Source organism: Hippoglossus stenolepis, chromosome 6 (assembly GCF_022539355.2).
Source record: "Hippoglossus stenolepis isolate QCI-W04-F060 chromosome 6, HSTE1.2, whole genome shotgun sequence".
Taxonomy (NCBI): Eukaryota; Metazoa; Chordata; class Actinopteri; order Pleuronectiformes; family Pleuronectidae; genus Hippoglossus; species Hippoglossus stenolepis.
The window spans coordinates 17,779,105-17,800,708 of record NC_061488.1 but is presented as its reverse complement, the minus strand read 5'-3'; the positions used below and the strand labels follow the sequence as shown (position 1 = coordinate 17,800,708).

The 21,604-nt window shown below is 40.3% G+C and overlaps 1 protein-coding gene and 2 long non-coding RNA genes across 3 annotated transcripts; all 3 read left to right on the top strand.

Annotated features, from left to right (window-relative positions):
• Window positions 1–4,910: 4,910 nt before the first annotated feature.
• On the top strand, window positions 4,911–6,717 carry LOC118111097. Its single transcript, XR_004697050.1, has 2 exons — window positions 4,911–5,015; window positions 5,778–6,717. It is a non-coding gene; the product is annotated as an uncharacterized LOC118111097 (long non-coding RNA).
• Window positions 6,718–7,525: 808 nt separating this feature from the next.
• Window positions 7,526–9,296, top strand: LOC118111075. The gene is made up of 2 exons (XR_004697045.2): window positions 7,526–7,799; window positions 8,134–9,296. It is a non-coding gene; the product is annotated as an uncharacterized LOC118111075 (long non-coding RNA).
• An 8,673-nt stretch (window positions 9,297–17,969) lies between these two features.
• On the top strand, window positions 17,970–20,019 carry selenok (selenoprotein K). The gene is made up of 4 exons (XM_035159819.2): window positions 17,970–18,040; window positions 18,480–18,570; window positions 19,325–19,399; window positions 19,920–20,019. The coding sequence occupies exons 1-4, from the start codon at window positions 18,022–18,024 to the stop codon at window positions 20,017–20,019; spliced, it is 285 nt and encodes a 94-aa protein (XP_035015710.2). The 5' UTR covers window positions 17,970–18,021.
• The last annotated feature ends 1,585 nt before the right edge of the window (window positions 20,020–21,604 follow it).

Here is a 21,604-nt window from a genome sequence, read left to right as displayed (position 1 = left end):
TCTCCTTCTGCTGGAATTTTCAGAATTCAGAGTATAATTTGCAAAGGCACACACACAGACCACAATGAGCAGAATGCCAAAGTGTCTCAGCCACAAACCTCCACACATATGCGAGATCAGAGAGCAAACTGGGTGTGCTGAACAAAGCAGGTCACATTTGCATTTTGTCTCCTCTCTTCCTCACGTAACAACAATCTCCTGCAATCATTTCCAGAAAGTTTGGTTTGTGACTGACACAGTACGTGAGCAGAGGAGAAAGATTTCAGAAGCATTGGAGTGTGTGTATGTCTCAAAAACACATCAGAACGATTAGGCAATAACACGTACAGTGCAAAAACGAAAGGTTCACTAGCATTGTAGTGACGTCATCTTAATGAGAGTTAAAACTGGCACGTTCTCATACAACCAGCATGCAACTGTCAAAAGTATTACTGTGTGACTTGAAGGAGGCTTCATTTCAGTTGACTAAAAAATTTGAAATCAGCCACTGGACAGCACAACACTCACGTTTTCTTGTCTTGAAATACCCTGACATGACAGCCCCCATCCCTTAGGACCATAGACTGTATTTAAAGATGGACGACCCATCCACACTTCCTCCATCTATCCAGCAATGAAGCCCAAATATCCTGGGTACAATTACCTCCATCTTGCGCATTTGGAGTCAGAGTCAGCACAGCAGTGATTGGGGGATGGAGCTGCTATTCGAGGTCCTTCCGGGAAATGCACTCGAACAATCACAAGACGGTCTCAGTGGTCAATCACGAAGTTTCAACGTTTCACCCTGTTTTTATAGCATTACATAACTTACACCTAATTTAGCTGAAACATCAACACTTTAGACACATTAGTGAGATAAAAACTACCTCTATTGACAAACCTTTCAGAAAAAAATTGTATTTCAACAGTATTTACTCTTTTTAATTTTGTCCACGTCCCATCCACTAACATGGAGGCAGGATTCGTTACCTGTACTGCAGCCAGCCACCAGGTGGCAATCGAGACACTTTCCATCTTTACATACAGTTTATGCTGAGGACAGCTACATGGCATCCTGGGATAATAATGTGAAGAGTAATAGTAATGAGAGTTGTATCAGACAATGTAAATCAACCAGTATCTGGTGGATTCTTCCAACAAAGTGCACAAAGAGTTTTGTAAATAAATCATTGTAAAATGAGTATTGCATATTATTTTTTTTTTTTTTTTTTTTAAATTGTACCACACACATTGGAATTGGACATACTTTAAAACAAAGCATTGGAATTTGCAAATCAAATGTGACCCAAGTAAAAAGATAGTGTTGGAAACAAATTGGCAGAACACATTCCAACACTCAGCAAGTGCTGAGTGTTTCCCTGTGGAGCTTCTCTGACATGAGTCGACATTAAGCTGACAACTGCACGCCGGCTGAAATCCATTACGTGTTACATGTATGTGTTTATGGGCGTGTCAGAAGAATAAATTCTTGATTATTTGGGGTAAATGAAGGTCGATACAGATTCAGAAAGAAAAACAGGAAAGGGCTGTGGAGGGAAGAAGAACAGACATTGGAGAGAAGAGGAGATAATGAAGGGGAGAAAGTTGTTTATCCAGCTGCCGGCCACAATTTCATTTGCTTTCGTGTCAGTTGAATGATTCTGTATCAAATGCATATAAATACACAATTTAATGAAGAAGATAAACTTGATTAAAATACTCCCTTTCAGATCTTTTGCTCCTTCTGGGTCTATGTGTGATCACTGTTCTCTTTGCCTGACTGTTGTGTGGTACCTTTGACCCCCCGGCCTGGGTCAACCCTCAGAAGTACAGCCCTGTTTTGTCTGAGCCTGTGACCTCTCACCTTCAGTCTGGGGTCGTGGCCATCAGCAGCAGAGGCAGACGAACACCAGTGTGGTTGCAAGCTGCTTCAAAAAACTCACAGATTCCCAGTGGTAGAGCTGTTTCTTTTTCATTCATTAGTCTTTCCCAAAGGGCGGTGTGCGACCTTAAGGGGCTTTACGGGGTCAGGAGGGTCCCTGTCAAAATAGGGAATAGTATATTATCACTGTTAGTTTGTTAATGAGAAGGTAATGGAGCCAGACCACTAACTGTTCTCAGAGGTTCTTATATTACTCTGTGGGCTCTGCTGCCATCTGATGGCTGTACAGTGCAAACAAGACGAATGAAGTTAGAAGAAATCATGGAACTTGTAGAAACAGGGTGAGAAAAAGTCAGTAACTATGTATTATTAACATTTTTACATACTTGTGACCCTGATGATACCCAATGTATAAGACCCAGAATAAAGTGGAACAAGGGACTGCTGTATCAAAATCCAGATTGGAACTGGAACACAGTCCTTTTCCCATTTGGAGACATGCAGGTGACTGGAATCTACATTTATAAAATCGTCATGTTAATATTAAATTAAAGGGAGCAGAAATCTATTTAAAAGCATTTGTTTAGGATTGAGCATTTACCTTGTTATCTGGCTGAAAGGCCTGAGCAGCCACTCCAAGTCTTGGTCCCTCACCAAAAATGAATAATCTAACAAAACACATTCTAAATTTTATTTTTGTTTAATACCATGAGCTAAATATACATGTCATGTTCTACTGTTTTATTATTTAAGTCGTGTTCTTAAATAGAAAAAATGGCCAAACAAATGGCAAACAAAAGCCTCAGGTGCTCTCACTCAAAGCAGGAAGTAAGGCCCAGGTGAACTTCCTGCCGCCTTTTATAGACTCCGCCCCTTTACCTGGGTCCTAGTGTTTGACTTCTTGTTAGCTTTCCTCCAACATACTGTAGGATTCCCAATTGGTGTCTCTAATCATTGAGATTGACATATTCAGTTAATCAAGTAAATGACGTGATGTATTTCAGAATGGAGTCATAAGCTAATGGGACTTTAGCAGTCAAAATGAGGTGCAACAATAAAAGATGAAGACTAAAAAGGGAAGAGATACAGAATGAGATAAGGAGACAGAGAAAAAAGAAAGAGAGAAGGTGATGAAGATAAGAGAACAAGAGCAGGTACTGCCATCTTTGTCCAGGGCAGGATTAGCATTATGTGCTGTTCAATACAAGCTGACTGATCACATTTAGTCATGTAATATAACGTTGTCACGTTGCATGATTATATTACAGGTCATTTAACATTTTATCTTGAAGTTTCCATTTTAATGTTAGTTCTGTCCAGCGTTTGGTTGTAAATGTTGGAAACTGTTGTGAATTTAAAAATGTAGAGATACCGATACAATGATGTTACATTTTAGTTTGGCAGACACACAGATAAGAAGTACATTCACGTGGGATTTATAGAAGTAGGCTGCAGGGGGCAGGCTGGAGAGGAGAAGCTGAGGGTGGCTGCTGGGGTTGGATGCTGACCAGCTCAATAATCTGTGACAGGTGACAGAGATCAACCTTATATTTCTGTTTGTTTTGTTTTTTGTTTAGTGTAATTCAACTTTTCAACTGTGATGAAGTTTGTGTGACAGAGAGCCATAAACAAAATGAGCAAAGAGACTCACCCTCTGACCAAGGATCACGATGACAGTCGCACTGTCCCTCTTAGTCAGCTCGGCCACAACCTTTGGCCCCTGCTCCTTCATGAAGAACATGAAGGCGTTGGGAAGCTTCTTAATATAAGGCTGATCTCAATCCAGCTGAATGTCACACTTTCTCTTTCTGTTGGAAAACAAAAAATACAGACTCGGAGCATGAATTAGCCCTGTGTGTGAGACACTGTGAGGAAAGAAGAGTTTTACAAACAACCAAAAAACTGTGATCTTTGCAGACAAATCACAGACGTCAGCAATCAAAGAACAGCTGGAAGAAACAAAATACAAGGTGAAAGTGATCTGATCGTGAGTCTGGTTTTGTGATGGTCTACGAGTTGTTGACCACAGCCAAAGATCATGAACCAGTCAGGCTGAGTTACTGAGGCCTCGAGGTGCTGTGTGGAGGAGCAGCAGAAGCTACAGGAGCTAATGATGCATATTGTGGAAGACCATACACCACCTCTCCATTCATATATAAATAAAACCAGGCAGATACAATAGATATCTGAAAATGTTGTGTGTCTCCAAACAATAAGTGTTTGTTTACATTTATGTTTGTGATATTCACACAATTCCAACAGGGTCCAGGTTCCCCTGTAGGCAGCCTCACCTCTGGTGCATCAATATACTGGAAACATGTGATGAAACAAACTGCATCATATACGTCATCTGTCCAGCAGGTGTCCTAGTTTAATATCTCTATACGGGGGCACAGAGACAGACATCCTACAAAAAGAATGTTGCAGACATGTTGAGAGAGGGACAAGGTGCAAAATGGAAGTTTTGGCAGGACGGGAGATCAAATAGCTAAAGATGTGTATGATGGAGAGTTTTGTGAAACTGGGATGTGGCCTGTCAGACCCTTTTGGATATTAGAGAATGCATGTGTAGATTTTAAACTGCTCATTATTAATCACAGAAATAAGATGTGACCAGTGAATATTATGATTATATAGACATGAGGTATAAACACAATGTACAGGCCAAGACATTTATATTGAATCCAGAATAGAGTGAATATGTCAAGAAGTAGCGGAACAAGATGGAGAGAACAAGTAGTATTAAGCAGGCTGAGAATTGAGCATAGTAACCTCAACAGTACACTTCATATGACAGGAAAACATCGAACGGGTATCTGCGACCAATGCCAACAACATCCTCACATCATGGAGGAAAGGAAAAGAAGAAGAGAAAGGAAATAACTGATGGAACAACGATGGAAAACAGGACCAATGCTGAACACTATTAAAAGTATATTAGAGCGTGGAGAGTGTCAGCAAGGGAGGAAAGAGTTATTCAGATGTTTTAAGAGAGATTGGGCTGGACAGACAGGGGGCAGTATTGCGTCGCTGTGGATGCAAGTTGCCGTAAAACCTGACAGAAGAAGAAGAAGAAGACGCTCAGGTTGCATTCACTCTGATGAAAACCAAAGCTCGGTGGTGACAGCAGTGATGGCTCCTCTGCTCACGTGTAGTAAGTACATCACTACACCATTACTACCAGAGCGTGTGTGTCTCATCCCTTTATAACGTAGCATTGACATTGTGACACCTTCCTCTGAGTACATGTGTTTCTAAGCTAATCTAACAGCCTGCTAGGTGGCTAACATCGACTCACGTTACAGCCTCAGAAAAGATGCTGTGTGGTAGCACTGCACTATAAACTGTTTGTATTGTTTGTTTTCTAGCCCCTGTTGCTCCTTGTTAAATGGTTAATTAACCTCACTAAAATAATATATAAAATGTGAATAAACGTTACGTATATAGCACCTTTAAACCAGTTACAAGGTGCTTTACAAGTTAAATATGAAAAACTGAAGGCCAACTATAGGAGAGAGGTTAAAAGCAAACAATAAGAAACTATTTAAAAGTAAGATGAGCAAAGATAAACAAGATAAACAAAAAACTTTATAAACTGATTCAAATATTTGTTAAAAGAAAAAGAGGATACGGAGTTTGTTAGATGGATCTCCTCAGGGAGAGTGGGCATATATGGTGTCAAAAGTCAAATGTACTTAGGTTCAAGTCTAGAACGGAACCTTTAAAGTCAGAAATAAACTCTTAAAATCAATTCTACAATTTACTGGAAGCCAGTGAAGAAAAGGTCAAATTGCAGTAATATGATCTATCTATGTAGATTTTGATGAGGTTATAGAAGTCCTGATACTGCATTCACTAATGCAGACCCTCACATACAAAACAGTGTTGCTGTTTCAGATGTATGTCTCTTTCACAGACCAACAGTGAATGTGGATCTCCGCTGAACTCTGCACATCGGCAGACAGAACAAGGGAAACAGCACAGAGAAAAACTTGTTCCACTTTGAAGTCAATCAGATCTACTGAATCAGATCTACAGAGGCCACTGCTCAGTTGATTGGCCGTTGGGCTTTGTCTGCCAGCATCAGAGGGGACAGTCAACACCTCCACCGACAGCATGAGTGAGCTAACAGACTTTGTCAGGGGCCAAATTGTTGGTGCCCAGGTGGCAGGTCTGTCTGTGAGAGAAACTGCACAGCTCTGTGATGTGTCGGGAAGAACAGTCCTCAAAGTCATGAGTGTCTACAATATGCACGGACATACTGCATCAGCAAAGAAGAACAGCAAGCGCAAGCCCAAGAGGAAAACGATAAGGCGGACAAAAGCTGGAGTCGATGAAGCAGCTGCCATCGGAAAACTGACGTCTGACTCCAAGATGGACTCACAAAACCCTGAGGATGAGAGTGAGAAACCTGAATCCCAGACCAAAGACAAGGAATAATGTGGCTGTGTTTCAGACTTTTGGGTACATTTAGACTGGTTGATGTTTGCATTAAGCCACAAAATGCCTTGATTTAACCCACAATTTTGCTTACGTTATACATAAATATTTTTGTATTTGTATTGTAAGGCTTGAATATGAGCCTGTTCTGTCAGCTTTTGTACATTTCAAGGCTTTCCTCGAGTTTCCCCTCATCAGTAACGTAAATCCAGTGGCATTTATCTGTGTATGAGTGCAGCTATCAAGTTTTTTTGTCCAACTCATTGATGAGACAGGAAATATGGAAAATAACAAAACTATAAAGAGCAGAAACCTGATGATAATGTCAACCTGCTTTGTTAATTCAAAATCATGTGTCTGTGATGATGTATTAATAATGTGCAATAATTTCAATAATAGATCAAACTTGTTCTCCTTTCTGCCTACGTCGTCTGTCCTTTTCCTATTCCTACTAACTGACCTGAGGATGCAGTTTTTGTCATGACCATTAGAAGTGACAGCATATAAAGAATGGTGACTTTTGATTGTCACAAGGATACCGTTCAGAGTTGAAGAATAGTTTCCTAATTTTTCCTTTGTCTCCCTCGGTTAGATTAATCAGTAATACATAATCCATAATTGCAGTCTTTGCCAGTCTGTCTATGTTGGATCCCTGTTCTGACCACTAGTTGTATGCACATTTTAACCCCCTGAGAAATACTTTATCCATATTTTGACCTTTGACCTTCAGTGTCATAATCATGGGCATAGGTAGTTGCAGAGCAGTTTAATTCAATTCGATTTTATTTGTAAAGCACCAAATCACAAAACACATTATCTTACAGCACTTGACATAAGGTCGAAACCTAAGTAAATTATAGAGAAACCAAGGTCCCAGTTGCACAGACTTACTGAGACATCCTGATAATAAAGACTTATAATGATCCCATCTAGACGGCTGTCCGTAGAGACTTGTTTTATGTGTAGGTCAATTGACATGTCCTGGTCAAACAAAACAAGGTTCCTCACAATAGAGCCTGGGGCCAAGCAAATGCCACTTTAGTCTCAGGTTGGTGATTAATTGATAAGTAAAATATCATTACTTGCAGCCCCATTTTAATTTTTATATCTATGAGTGATTTTTTTTTTTTTTTAGTTATTGTCTATCCTTCAAAAGCAAAGTTCACATAAGTTTAATGCATAGTTTCCTGCTCAGGTAGTTTCATATGCAAAATAAATCAAAGAGTCATGAGCAGATGAGACAAAACTTTTATTCTGAAGGTGTCAGACCGGATGTGTCCGTTGTTATTCATCCTGTAGAAACAAACTTAGGTCGGTGATAAACATCAGCAGGACAGACACACTGATCCTCTGTTCTGATCGTCACACAACATGTGAGTTTAATGTTTCTGTAAGTAGCTTTAACATGTTAACACACTTGTTGCCGACGGTAGCTAATCTATTAGCTTGTAGCCTGACTAGCTTAAATAACAGCATCGAAAACCAAGCTGCTATCGAGGTGAGCACATCAATCTCATCCCTGTCGTTAATTAGCTTCTTAATGAGTGTGTGCTAAAAAGCTTTGTGCTTTAGTTACTATTAGTTCATTACTATATAATGTAGTGTTAGGTTGTTTATTATATCCACCCCCTCCCAGGTAGTGTTAGCTTCCACATGCTGGTTGTTGAATGAGTTGATACCATAGACAGTTTATAGGTTGATACTTGAAACTACAATTTTGTTGTTAATATTAATTACTATTGTTAGTATTATTATATACTGTATAAACCATTGCTATTTTTGTTATTATTTGCTATATCTTATTATCCCATTTTCATCTTTTTATGGATCAGTGATGACCCCGTCCACCTCATGATCTATGGATCCTCCTCCACCCTGGATCTCTCTGGATCTAATTGTACAAAATAGTGGAACCATCACATGACAGAGGACTTTGAGGAATTCAAGCAGCAGCTGCAGAGCCTGCAGCCTGTCTGGCCTTTGACTTCGCCTGTGGCCTCCATGAAAGACACTCAACACTTTCACAGGAGTGTTCCAAGCAACATGAGTGACTTAACAGAGTTTGAAAGGTGCCAAATAGTTGCTGCAAGACTCTCCGGCGCATCTGTCACAAAAACTGCACAGCTGTTCAATGTGGCGCGGGGAACGGTCTCCAGAGTCATGACAGTGTACGTCAAACATGGACGAACAACATCGGCAAAGAAGAACAGCGGGCGCAAGTCAAAGCTCACAGAAAAGGACAGACAAACGCTTCTCAGGATAGTCGAGGAACACCCTGAATATACAGCCTCAAACATAACTTCAGAGCTGAACACACACCTCTCTCACGCCGTCTCGGTGAAAACTATAAGGCGCGAGCTTCACAAAGCTGGTATTTTTAGAGGAGCAGCCAATCGGAGGCCAGAGACTGACGCACAAGATCCAGATGGAAACAACACTAAACCTGAACTCGACAAAGGTTGTGACACACTGAAACCTAGTGAAGATAGGACAAGACCTGAAATGCAAACAAAGGAAGGACAGGGAACAATATCTGAATATCTGAACCCCAGGCTGGTGTCGAAGAGTACAACACAGAAAAGTCAGTAAAGAGGATACAATATGTAGCATGATCGTGTTAAGGGAAAACCACACAATGCCTGCATTCCTTAATGTCACCCACTATCAAATAGGCTCATGGCTGTTTAATAACGTGGATTATAATAATGCAGATTTTATTATTTATTTTTGCATGAATGCATCATAGTGCAATAGTAAGGCTTTTTGTAGGAGTTTTCATTTTTCCTGGTTTACAAGGAAACATAACTTTAATATGGATTATTGAGAAATAGTCTTAATAGTTGAAAATATCCCTGCTGTTTACAGCCAAATTTGTGTTGTGAGTGGTGTATTATGTGAATATGTTTGTCCTTTAAGAAAGATTTGTAAACCCCACAGAGAGAAATCACATTTGTGAATTTGAGCAATGCAAATAAACTTTGATTGATTGACTTGATGAGGGATGCTGTCTTTTTAATACTAATGTGTGAAGTTGTCGAGCTATTATTTCAGGTATCGTAGAAAAAAATCATACGAAATGAATGTGATTATTTGAAAGTTTACTGTTTAATGCAAAAACACTCAATATAATGAATAGCAAAATTCAAGGTTTGTTCCTATTGAGCAATGCTTTGCTGAGATGACTGTTGTTTTTTGCTACATCTGGTTATTAGGGCCCGAGCACCTCCGGTGGGAGGCCCTATTGTATTTCGAAGGATTTGTATTTCCCTTTTGGGGCTTTTTCAGAGCCTAGACATGCTCAAATTGTTACCAAAGTTTGCAGGGAATCAAAACCCCAAAAAGTAATTGTATTCTGGAGTAATTTGAAATGGCCGTGGAAAAATGGCTCAACAGCGCCATCTAAGGAAAAGCCCCTCAGTTAGCTTTCACCGATCTTCACAAAAATCGTAGCCCAGGTGTATCATGACCAGACAAACAAAAAAGGTCAGAGGTGCAATTGGAAAAAAGCAACAGGAAGCCCGCCATTTGGACTTTAGTGGCCATATTGGCCATTTTCCACATTTTTACTTTGATGTACTTGTCCCAGGGCTTTCATCAGATCAACTTCATATGGAGATGGGTGTCATCACAACAAGATGGAGATGAAAACTACCTCAAAGATCGATTTTTCGTCACACGGTGTGACCGTGGCATGGCGTCAAAGTTTGATTACACGCCATCAAAACACGAGGTTCTGTATCTTGGACATACATGGTCCAATCGAGTCCAAACTAGACATGTAAGACAAGAGTCCTGGCCTGATGACATCTACACAGAAATCATGACTTAAAATCACAGCGCCCCCTGGTGGCAACAGGAAATGTCTTGTTTTTGGAACGTCTTACACTTGGAGGTATTCCTCCTCACCCACTGCTCGCAGCCATGTCAAACTGTATCAAACGGGTCTCAAGACATTGATAATGTAGGCATAACATTACTGTGACTTTTCATCAAACGCCATAATAGTGGCGTGGCGTCAAAGTTCATCAACTCGCCGTGACACACGAAATTACTATAACTTCGGTGTTGGAGGTTCAACCTCCCTCAAACTACATTTGTGTAACAACAGCCCCCCCCCTGCAGACATTCAGATGGTTTTAAGGAATGGGCTTGGCAAAATAACTGACTAGCGCCCCCTCGGTGCTTGCGAGGTTGCATTTAGGCCATGAATTGTCCTTTTTCCATTTTGCCGTGGAATATGGGCTGCCACATATGGAGTGGTGTATGCTGGAAGCCTGTCCACATCCTCCGCTGCAACAAGGTCGGAGTCTGGATAGAGGTTAGGGACGGCTGGAGCTGCTGCCTGCGCCCTCTGCAGCGGTAGCAGCTGAGTGCCCGACTGGTCATCAGGCTGCACCACTGCTGGCTGTGGTTATTCTCTTGGTGGAGCTGAGTCCAGATCAGGGTGTAGTCGGAGACACTGAGACTTGGAGATTAGTTCAGTCCCTGATATTCACTTCAGTTAAACAACATTCATACGCTCCCCAATCCGGCACATTGCAGTTTAGTTTTGAGTTGCTATAACTGATTTAAACTCAGACTTCCCATGCTCGGAAAAACCACAGTCATCCTCTCTATTCTTAAACCTATTTTCTCAAATAGGTTGTCTCAGCAGTTGTGAACCCGACTCTTATTTTTTATCAATTTAAACTCTGGTAATGTAATTATTTTTCCATCTTTAAATCTAAATGTGGATGCTTAGGATACTGAATACCTGGCCAATAGAATGTAGAAACCTTAAAGGTTTAGTGTGTAGAATGTACAGGCAGCATAATGTTCCCCATGTGTTCAGTGTGAACCTGCTCTTCAGCTTTTAGTTAGTTACTGGTTGGTACATATGCCACTACTGATATTTCTGTGAAGAGCTCGTATTGTTCCGGTTTTAACTTCTTGGCTTGTGTGATGCTGCGCTAAATCAACTTGCAACACAATCAGAATCAGATTTAGTGTCACTTCTATAATATTCACTCAGCATACACAGGAATGATGAAGAAGAAAATGCCTTTCTCCACAGATCAGTCATACATAGTAAAAACTGACATTTTGAAAAAAGCAATAGAAAACAGGACTCAGAAGTCATTTGTATTTGGAGTTGACAAAGTGCTTTGTTAAATATATGCTTAATACAAACCATAAAACAAAATCGCAGATCCCAACTTTGGTGCTGACACAGATCAGACAGTGACATTCATCACTTCTCCAAATGAAAAATATGTGAATTTTATTCACAATTTATCTTAAGTCATTTGTTTTTCAACTGCAGAACAAATCCCTGACAATGCACAAAGTATTATACAATGGACATGAAGGGTAACGTATTGCATAAGGAACTAAGTGAAGCAGTTTATTAGGTACACCAAGCTAAAACTAATACAATCCAACACCAACAGCCCTAAAACATGTCCTACCTTCATGAAATGTACAATATTTATATAATATATGGCATTTTGTATGGGACTGCATTAGTTCCACTCAGTGTACCTAGGCATTGGTTATTAAATTAGGCATTGCTGTATTTCAAATAAACACATTTTCAAGGTACAACTGGAATTGAAGATCTCTCACCTAAGATGGAGCACAAAAATAAGGGAGCATCAAAACTCTATGATTATATTTATATACATTTCCAAAGTTGGAGGGCCTTAAAATATGTTGGGAAAGGGACTTTGATCATGTGATCCCAGAAGATAACTGTAAAAAAACTTCTTTGTGTCATGGTATTGTCATAGATTAAACAGAGTATTTTGGACTGATTACCGCCATCTACTGAGTTGGTGCACCGTTCCTAGAGGTACTGCAATACAAGGTCGATCCAAGTGGATTCAAGATTCAAGAGTTTATTGTCAAATGCACAACAATTACATTAAGCAGTCGCTGGCAATGAAATGCTTGGGTCACAGGCTCTCTTATAGCAATGCTCCAAATATTACAAGCAAAAAAATATTGAATAAAATAATATAAAATAGAATATCAAAAATTTCAAATAGAAAATAAAATATATATATATCTAAATATATATATACACCTAAAGAAAAAAAAACAATAGTGCAATTGTGTGCAATAGTGCAAATATGCTAAGGTGCTGGTTTAGTGGAGTTATTGCAGATTGGAGGAGTTTAAAAGTCTTATGTCAGCCAGACGGCAGCAGGCAAAACAGTGTATGGTTTCCTTTGATCTATTAGTCACATCATAGTCCTTTAACCCCCTTTGTTTGAATTTCTTAAACCTCCTTTGCTTCAATTCCTTTAACCCCCTTTGCTTCAATTCCTTTAAACTCCTTTGCTTCAATCCCCTTTCTAAGATGCTCTTTATCTCAGAAAAATAAGAAGTGAAGAATCAGTCTGCACTAACCAGCGAATTGGTAGAACAAAGAAGATAAGGGATTTTTCACGAGAATTTGGAAAACACATCTTGAACAGCGAAAATAACAATTCGTAACACACATTGAAACAAACAACAGTCGCGATGGAGATCACTGGGAGAGTGAAACAAATGGATATAGAGGTAGAGACTGTCCGCCCGTACTTCGAGTCCTTTTTTACGAAGATTACTGCAGAGCAGTGGGAGCTGTTGAAGTCATGCAAACTGGATGAAGCTACAACATTTATGTTGGCAGATCTTCTGCTGAAGTTAATGACGACCGTTTCAAATGCCATTGCAAAGCAATGTCCCCATGCACCCTTGTCTGAGGAAGAAGTTCGGTCCATTCTGGGCGACACTCTCAACGACAGTCTTTCACCAGGCACAACAAAGTCTAAGAGTTTGGATAAGCTCACAGACTTGGTTGTAGAGGAGGTGACGAAGACTGTCAACTCCACCTTGTCTGCAAGCTCCACCTGTGTGAGCTCTGAGAAGCCTATACCAACCCGCCTCATTAACCCCGCTAAAGTCCAGAAAATGATCTGTTATGCCTGCGAGACGTTAAAGGCAGATGCAAAAATCGAACTCTTGCTCGAGTGTCAATCGCGCAGGCGAAGTCGGGCAATTTCCTCAGAGGAACAGGACGCTTCAGATGATCCCATTCGGATGTGTAGGACCTCTTCAAGCTCCCACTCTTCAGGAGTCAGCTCCAAGTCAGGTAGTTCCTCAGAGGGAGGTTCAACAACAAGCAGTATGGACAGTGGGAAGATGCTTGTCCAGGAAACAATCAACAATAGTTTGACTGACATCACAGACTTCTTTAATGAGTTCAATGACAGCCTCTTTCTCCATTCATCGTTTTCTCCAGAGATTGATATGGCTTTAGATGAAATTATTGAGTCAATCAATAAGGAAAGCAATAAGGAATCTCCACAGCCAAACCTCTCAATCAGTAAAGGAATGAGGACGATCAATAGTCTTTTCATAAAGACTTTTGCCACAGCAGGGACGCTTCAAATACTGACAGGGGTCGCGAAAAAATTCAAGGAGGAGACCAAAGTCAATAGGAGGCTGACGATACAGTCATTGATGGCTAGTGTTGACGCTGTGCTTCTGGAGAAGGAGAAGCCGGGAGGTGGAAATGAAAGTTCTGCATTCCAAACACTGAAAAAGCTTCCATCTGAAAAGGTTCTTGTATTCACAAAACAGCTTTCAGATCTCATCTATGCTCACATCGTACCTGGAAGGAATTCAGACATTAGTTCAGGTCCAGTGAAAAAGGTGGCTGTTCCTGATGCACACAGGGGCATATATGCAGACATTCAGACCAGGGTGTTTTGTTTTCTGTCCTTGATAAGCTGGTGGCTGAACAACCAAGTTAACTGCCACACAAAAAGGGTGTCAGAGGCTTTTATGGCCATCGACTCACTGGAAACAAACAAGCAGTCATCATCATCAGAGGTCAGCAGCATTGAGGAGAAAACATCGAAGCAGTCAACATCATCAGAGGTCAGCAGCGGAGGGAATGAAAGACCGAAGAAGTCAACACCAGCAGTGTTCAACACAATTGAGGAGAAAGGATCGAAGCAGACTTCATCATCAGAGGTCAGCAGCAGTGGGAATAAAAGATCGAAGCGGTCAACACCAGTAGTGTTCAAAGGAATTGAGGAGAAAGGAACGAAGCAGACGTCATCATCAGAGGTCAGCAGCGGAGGGAAGAAAAGATCTAAGCAGTCAACATCATTAGAGTTCAACAGCATTGAGGAGAAAACATCGAAGCAGTCATCATCATCAGTGGTCAGCAGCAGTGGGAATAAAAGATCGAAGCAGTCAACACCAGCAGTGGTCAGCAGCATTGAGGAGAAAAGATCGAAGCAGTCAACATCATCAGAGGTCAGCAAAGAAAACTCAGCATCATCAGACAGCAACTCCAGGGAGAAGATTGCAAAGATGCTGGCAGCAGACAGATGTAAAATGTATGTCAGTGTTCTCTTGGACCAGCTCATCACACGAAGCTATAATAAGGCAAAGGTGACCCGGACTGATGTCGACATAACAGACACAAATCATCATCTGCTGGAGAGAATATGGGCCGAGGTCAAAGACATTGACTCAACTTTCAACCCCAACACAATCCTTGACGAGGTCATTTTCAAGGAGTTGTGTAAGAAGTGGCCTTGTCCAGAGATGCTATTGGTTTCCTTTCTTTTAAGAGATCCAGAACTTGAGATATCAATTAGCTCCTCTTTGAAAAGACGCCTGTGCAAAAAGCCTGGCGTCTTCTCCTCTTTCAGAGCAAGGTTCTCTTCCTTCTTCCGGAGATAAAAGTGGATGATGTTATTCCGATAGCTTCACTTTCAAATTTAAATATGTTTTCTCCGGTGCTCCTGTTATCCCCACATTTATAAAAATGAATAAAATGTATAAAATGGAATTATTTGCTCTCAGTATTTATTCCACTCAGACTTAAGTCTTGTTGTGGCTTTTCTCCAGGTGCTCCGGTTCCCTCCCATATTTAAAACAATTATTAAAAGATTCAAAATCGAATAATTTGTTATCAGGATTTATTCCTCTGAGACTAAAGTTTTGCTGTTTTACAAGCTGAAAATTCACTGTTTCACAGGTGCAAGTTTAGTTTCTTCCTTTAATTCATCAGCCATCAGCACCTTCACCTGAACTTAGCTCCAACAAGCTGTATAAGGCAGAGTAGAGTGACCTCATTATGGTTGGTAATCAAATAGCGATAGTAAGCATCTAACTGTCAGATATTTTCAGAATAAGACACAGTTGCTGCTGACTATCACCGTAAATCGATACAGTGTTACTTGATTGTGTTTGTCTTCATTTTGAAGGAAATTTGAGATCTCAACTAATTCAATTTTGGAGTTAAATTTCTGCAGGAAGATGGAAATATTACAACTGCAACATATTTTTTATATCTCACTTATGTAAAAAGCAACAAGAGTTTATATGATTTAATATATAGGATAAGATGTAGAATATCCCTTGTACGTCTGAAGGTCTTCTGCACAAATTACCACAAAAAAAACATTAGATGTTAGCAGGTGTTAGGGGCCACCAGCGGATGTTAGGGACATAACTTCAGTTGTGCACCTTAGAGTCATCAAGTGTTTTGACCTTCTGATCAACGATACAGGCCGAACTTGAGGGTACGCTGAGGATAAAGGTAAATCTGACTGGCTGCTGGGTATTATGGCAGTACTATGAAAGCCATGTGGCTGCTCAGTAGATCAGACATCATTATCTCTTTAGCCTTTTTAAACTAAACTCTGTACCATTTTAGAACATAGGACAAGATGGAGAATATTCCTTGTACGTTCGACTGCAGCAATTAATGCCTATTGCCAGTTGATGTTAGCGGATGTTAGTGACCACCAGCGGATGTTAGGGACATATCTTCAGTTGTGTACCTTAGCGTCATCAGGTGTTTAGGCCTTTTAATCACAAGACATCCTCTTTTAAGGCAGGCCACCACAGGTTGATCAGACCTGGGTGCATGTCCCTAGCATATTGGGGCCCAGTTGGGATCTTTCCTCCTGATCCAGAGCCATTGGCTGCAGCGTTCTGCAGTGTGTGATGTTTCTTTTATGGTCCGGCGCAGGGCTTGTCGATGGATCTCCAGATCTTTGTGCAACCTAATGGTGCAGCCAACCTCCACAGGGCAAGCTATTGCTTTCCAGCCACATTGCTGTGCCTCAAATGCAAGGTCTGCATACCACAGCCTTTTCCTCTCATTCGCTTCATCAACATTATCCACCTAGGGTACTGTCAATTCTAAAAAGTAGATGATGCACAGGGTATTAGACCAGATTATCAGGTCAGGTCTTAGGGTGGTAGTGACAATATGTGATGGGACTGTAAGTCGCTGGCCCACATCCACCAGCATCTCCCAGTCTCGGACTTGCTCCAACTGACCACTACTGGCCAGTGGAGGAGGCCCTCTCTTTCCCTGTTCCCTCTCGCGGATAAATGTTGTCCTTTAAACTGCATTCGATGTTTTGGAAGGCAAGGCATTGGTAGCAGTTCACTTAGTTTCTAGTGTTGCTGCAAGGCATTATCTGGTTGTGTATCAACGTATACCTACCTTAGGCGATACTTATTTTACAACCAGTGAGGATGTGCCTGACCCTAGCGTAATAATGTTAGTTAGTTGTCTCTATATGAATCCATTCATGACACAAAATGACTCGAGTGAAACTGATCTGACTTAAATGATCTGATTATTTTACAACCGTAGACCATACAACAATTGACAGTCTGAAATAAAAGATATCAAACTGAACAAATTTAACTTTTAACATTCTTTAGTTTTCAACATGATTCTAAGCTGACTTCATGTTATCATTTGATGCAGTGTTAACCTTTAAACTCTGATGTTGGACAACATACTGCAAATGTGAAGAGGAAAAATCGGACATTAGCTTTAGAGAACAAACAAATTCAGATTAAATCCTGTAATTCCACAGGCAGACACTGGTTATTTCGTTGATTTACATTCACAAAAAGAGCCCCTCCAAAAAGAGTTTTATTTTATTTACATGGAAACATAACATTTTATAAGTTTTAGATCTTTTTCAGAAAGGCACTTGATCAAATTCTTGTTGCAAATTATCAACAAGATACAGGAAAATTCTATTTGGTAAAAGGCACATAAAAAAACAAACACAAAAGACATGGAGGGTGTAAACAAACATGAACAGACCATTTTCAAACTTTGAATCACAGACAAAATGACTCTATCCCAACACAGTGATGAAAAGTTGTATTTCTGATGATGGTTTAAGAACTTCAATGAACTTCAACTTCTGGCTCTGTAGCAAACAAAATGCTAGTGTATATAAATTATTACAAGATAGAAAACAATTTGAGTTGCGTGTATTCAAAATAATGAAATAAATGTGGGGGATGTCTTAGTTTTATTAGATAATACATTAATTACAGACTCTTTGGCAAATTTGTTTTGGTTTCCCCCACATTTCTTTTCTCAGTTCTTAATCAGCATGAAACAAAACGTAGTATACAGGGAGAGTAAAGGACAAATTGCATAATGTTTTGGGTTTTAATAACCTTTTTGTTATCAGATTTGGAAATATTAAATGTAAATATCATTCAAGGTCTTTAAAGAAAATAATATCTTTGAATTTACATTTATGGATAAAGAAATGCAGGATAAGGATTCATTACGTCTTCCCATATCTCCTGCGCATGCGCCTGAAGCGATGACGCCGCGGTGATGGACCCGGAAGTAGAACGGCAATGGTAAACACAACCGTGAAAACCGTGTTGATACTCTTTACAAGATGGTGTACGTGTCCAACGGTGAGAGGCTTCTCCTGTTTTCAACTGCTTTCTCTCCTAACTACTAGTTTGTATTTTTCTCATAAATGTTCGATCAGTTTCTGTGAAAACAACCGACTCCGACAGGAAGTGATGGCAACAGAGCGATGTTATTTAGTAAAGTAGCTCGTTAGCTAGCTTAGCCGAGCTGGATCTGCGTAGTTTTCTATCAGAGGATGTTCATAGTGTTTCCTCTGGAGTTGCCTTTACTGTCAGGTGCTTGAGTTTTTTCGCTGTGCTGTGTTGAACGTTAAGTTGTGTTAACTTAATGTATGTTGTGCTGTCTGTCTCACTTTTGAGCCCAGATTAGCTGGTAGCCTGTGTCTATTGGAAGCTAGCTAGAGAGTACAATAGGTTGATGTGTAAACTGAGGAGGGTCGTGTGCTTGGTTTCACATAATAACAAACTCTCCCTCTCTCAGGCCAGGTCCTGGACAGCAGGTCCCAGTCACCATGGGGACTCTCTTTACTGGTCGACCTCTTCTGGGGAGCAGTAGATTTCATCAGCCTGTTGTAAGTCAGTCACACAAACTCTAAACTAAACGAGCCAAACAGGGATGTTTAAACCAATGTGATCTCCACGTGAATCAAGTGTTGGACCGCAACAAGCATACATACAATACAATAAGTGCTCCTGATTTGTTTAATTCAGCAGTCTCATGAAGATTTCCGTCTCTTTTTCAAGAGAGACCCGAGGACAAGAGACATTCCCAACCAGCAAATAAACAAAGAGTTCATCAATAAAAGAAACATAACAAGGACAATTACTCGTTCCTTTAAAAATGTCTTAAAACCTGAACCCAGTTCTGCCAACATTAGTGTGAGCGAAGGGATATCTAAGGTGATAAAGTTATTAGTGCTTTGGAAATAAAACACAAGACGACTGTTTCCTCTTGACTGTGAGGATGTCCAATCAAGTGATGATGTGAAATTTGTAAAGAAATATAATGCACTTCATGAGGTTCATTGAGGATTTGTAATTTTGCTACTTAATGTGTTGATAACGTTTTTTCTGATGCTCTAACTCAACATAACAGTGTTGATACTGTGGAATAATGAGAGATTTACAAGACTGACTATGTAGTCACATTCTAAGCTCTGCTAGTCACAGCTGTGCTTTGAGTTAAATGGCATGCGGATGTTTAGCAGGTTTAATGTTTATCATTCACCAACTTAATGTAGTGCTTGTCATAAACCAAAGAACTGAATATAATTGTTATGACCCTCTGTTGCCACCAGTCTGATCACCTTCTTTGATCTCTACCAGTTTTAGGACATTGGTTCACCCGGACATGACAAAGAATGGAACTACTGGTTCGTCACAATTCAGTGATGGCAGAGGGTAGGTTCCTGTGGCACAGTTATTCCTCTATTGGCACACACATGGTAAAGAGGACATGCCCCTCTGTCCTGAACAATGGAGGTAACATAATCCAATGGTGGGAGCTAGGTCTATGTGCTGGCATGTTTGTCTTTGGAATAAGATTCATGTTTACCTGAAAGTAGAAATGTTTTTGGGTGATGTGTAAAAAAAATGTTAGCAAATTTCTGCATGTTGTGAGTTATGAAGCACGTATATGAAATCCACTGGTCACAACCATATTTAAACAGTTTATAATCAATGAAGAGTCCTGACCTGAAAGCTCCAAAGTTAAGCTATCATCTTGTGCTTGTACCCACTACTGCAGATGACTCTTAACTGCATAGTGAGTGCAGATTTTCTCATTCATGTTATCTATCCCCTTGTACTCCAGTGTCATAGCTCTGATATAGGCAAGATAATGACAAAAACGGTAATAAAGGATTTATCACATTTGAAGAATTTTAAGGTTCTCTCCTTTCTGTGTTGCTTGATTTTGCAGTCCCCCTGGTCCCCCTGGAGGCAGAAGGAAGATGGGAAGAATAAACCATGGTACAGGTCCCAGTGCTCCACCAATGGGTGGAGGAGGATGAGGAAGGTGAGGAATAGTTTTTCTGTAATAAAAGGTCCTCCTGGGATACAGAGCTCCTAACTTCTATTGCTGGAGCCTGATTCAGTAAAGCTTCCTTTAAATTCCTTTACATTGAATTTCAGCCATTTTCCTGAACGTGAGAACGCAGTCAGTTGCTCCAGACATTTTCCAGAACTTGTCCTGTTAGCATCCTTGTAAATTTCTAGAAAGTGTGAGCCCATCTGAGAATACAGCAGGGCAATGTCTGGTTACATTTAGGGATTGGGCATGTTGATGTTGTTTCTAACATACAATGGACTCAACACTAGGGGAAAAAAGCATATATATATATATAGCCACATACATGCATGTAGAAGAAAAAGATGTCAACTTGGAAAGACAATTAGATTTGAGAGCTTTTGGAGAGAAAAACTCAACCCAGGTGGCACCTCTATGCTAAGTTTTCTGGTTGTTTGTTAACATCTCCTTCTGTGTTCATCATATGTGAAAGACATAGGGAAAATGTCATCATCCAATTTTCCGGACATTTTCTAGAGTGCATGTCTGAAAGGGCTTAAATGAGATTACAGGTTTAGTCTAGTAATAAGCTGAAAAGCTTGTTAAGAGTGTTTAAACATTAGTTGTTTCTTAATTGATCAACATATATTTCGACATGATCTATATATATCATTGCCTCTCTCTAGGTAAATGCCTACACATCCAGTGTAGGCGTGGGGCTTGGCCTGTTCGTTTGCTGAGAACCTTAAGGAAGATGGCAACGTTACGGTGCTGACGCCCCTCTTCATCAGCTGCCACTGCCACAGGCAGTTTCATGACACCTTTCTGGGAATTCCTACTTGTAGGGGCCAGAATGGCTGATACAGCAGCTAGTCACCTCCCTCCTCCCATTTTTACCTGCATCTACCCTTCCCCTTTAGTATCCCAGAAATGAGTATCACTGAAATCTCAGTTATGGTAATCCCTCCTGTGAATCGTTAAGTTAGTTTGTCTGTGTTTTGTAACCCTCTGTTTAAATAAAAAATGTGTAGTTATAAGATGCTACTACTGAGTTGGTCTTATTCCATTATTGACAAACTTGATAATGAGCTAGCTTCAATGTAGAGCTGGACAACACTGACATGAGATGGCAAACGTTTGACTATATATTTGATTGTTAGTAATATGAGGATTTTATACAATATTAAATCTAAGTGGGTGATTTGGTGACTGAAATAAAGTGGATAATGGCAGAGCAACTAAATGTATTTTTCATTCTTTTAACTCAACTGCAACAGTCACATAATGCATGTTAGACCTCGAAGCACTGAGTTGTTGTGAGGGTTTTTGAAGAGAGCTTCGGGTTGTATCAGAGACAACGATGTGTTTAAATGCCATTATCTATATCACTCCCCCTGCATCTTCAAGCTGGAGCCCATCCCAGCTGACAGGCAGGATACACCCTGGACAGGTCGACCAGAGTATCACAGAGACAAACAACCATTTACACTCAAATTAACCCAACCCAAATCTGCATGTGTTTGGACTGAGTGAGGAAACCAGAGTACCTGCAGAAAACCCACACGGACACAGGGACAACATGCAAACGCCACAAAGAA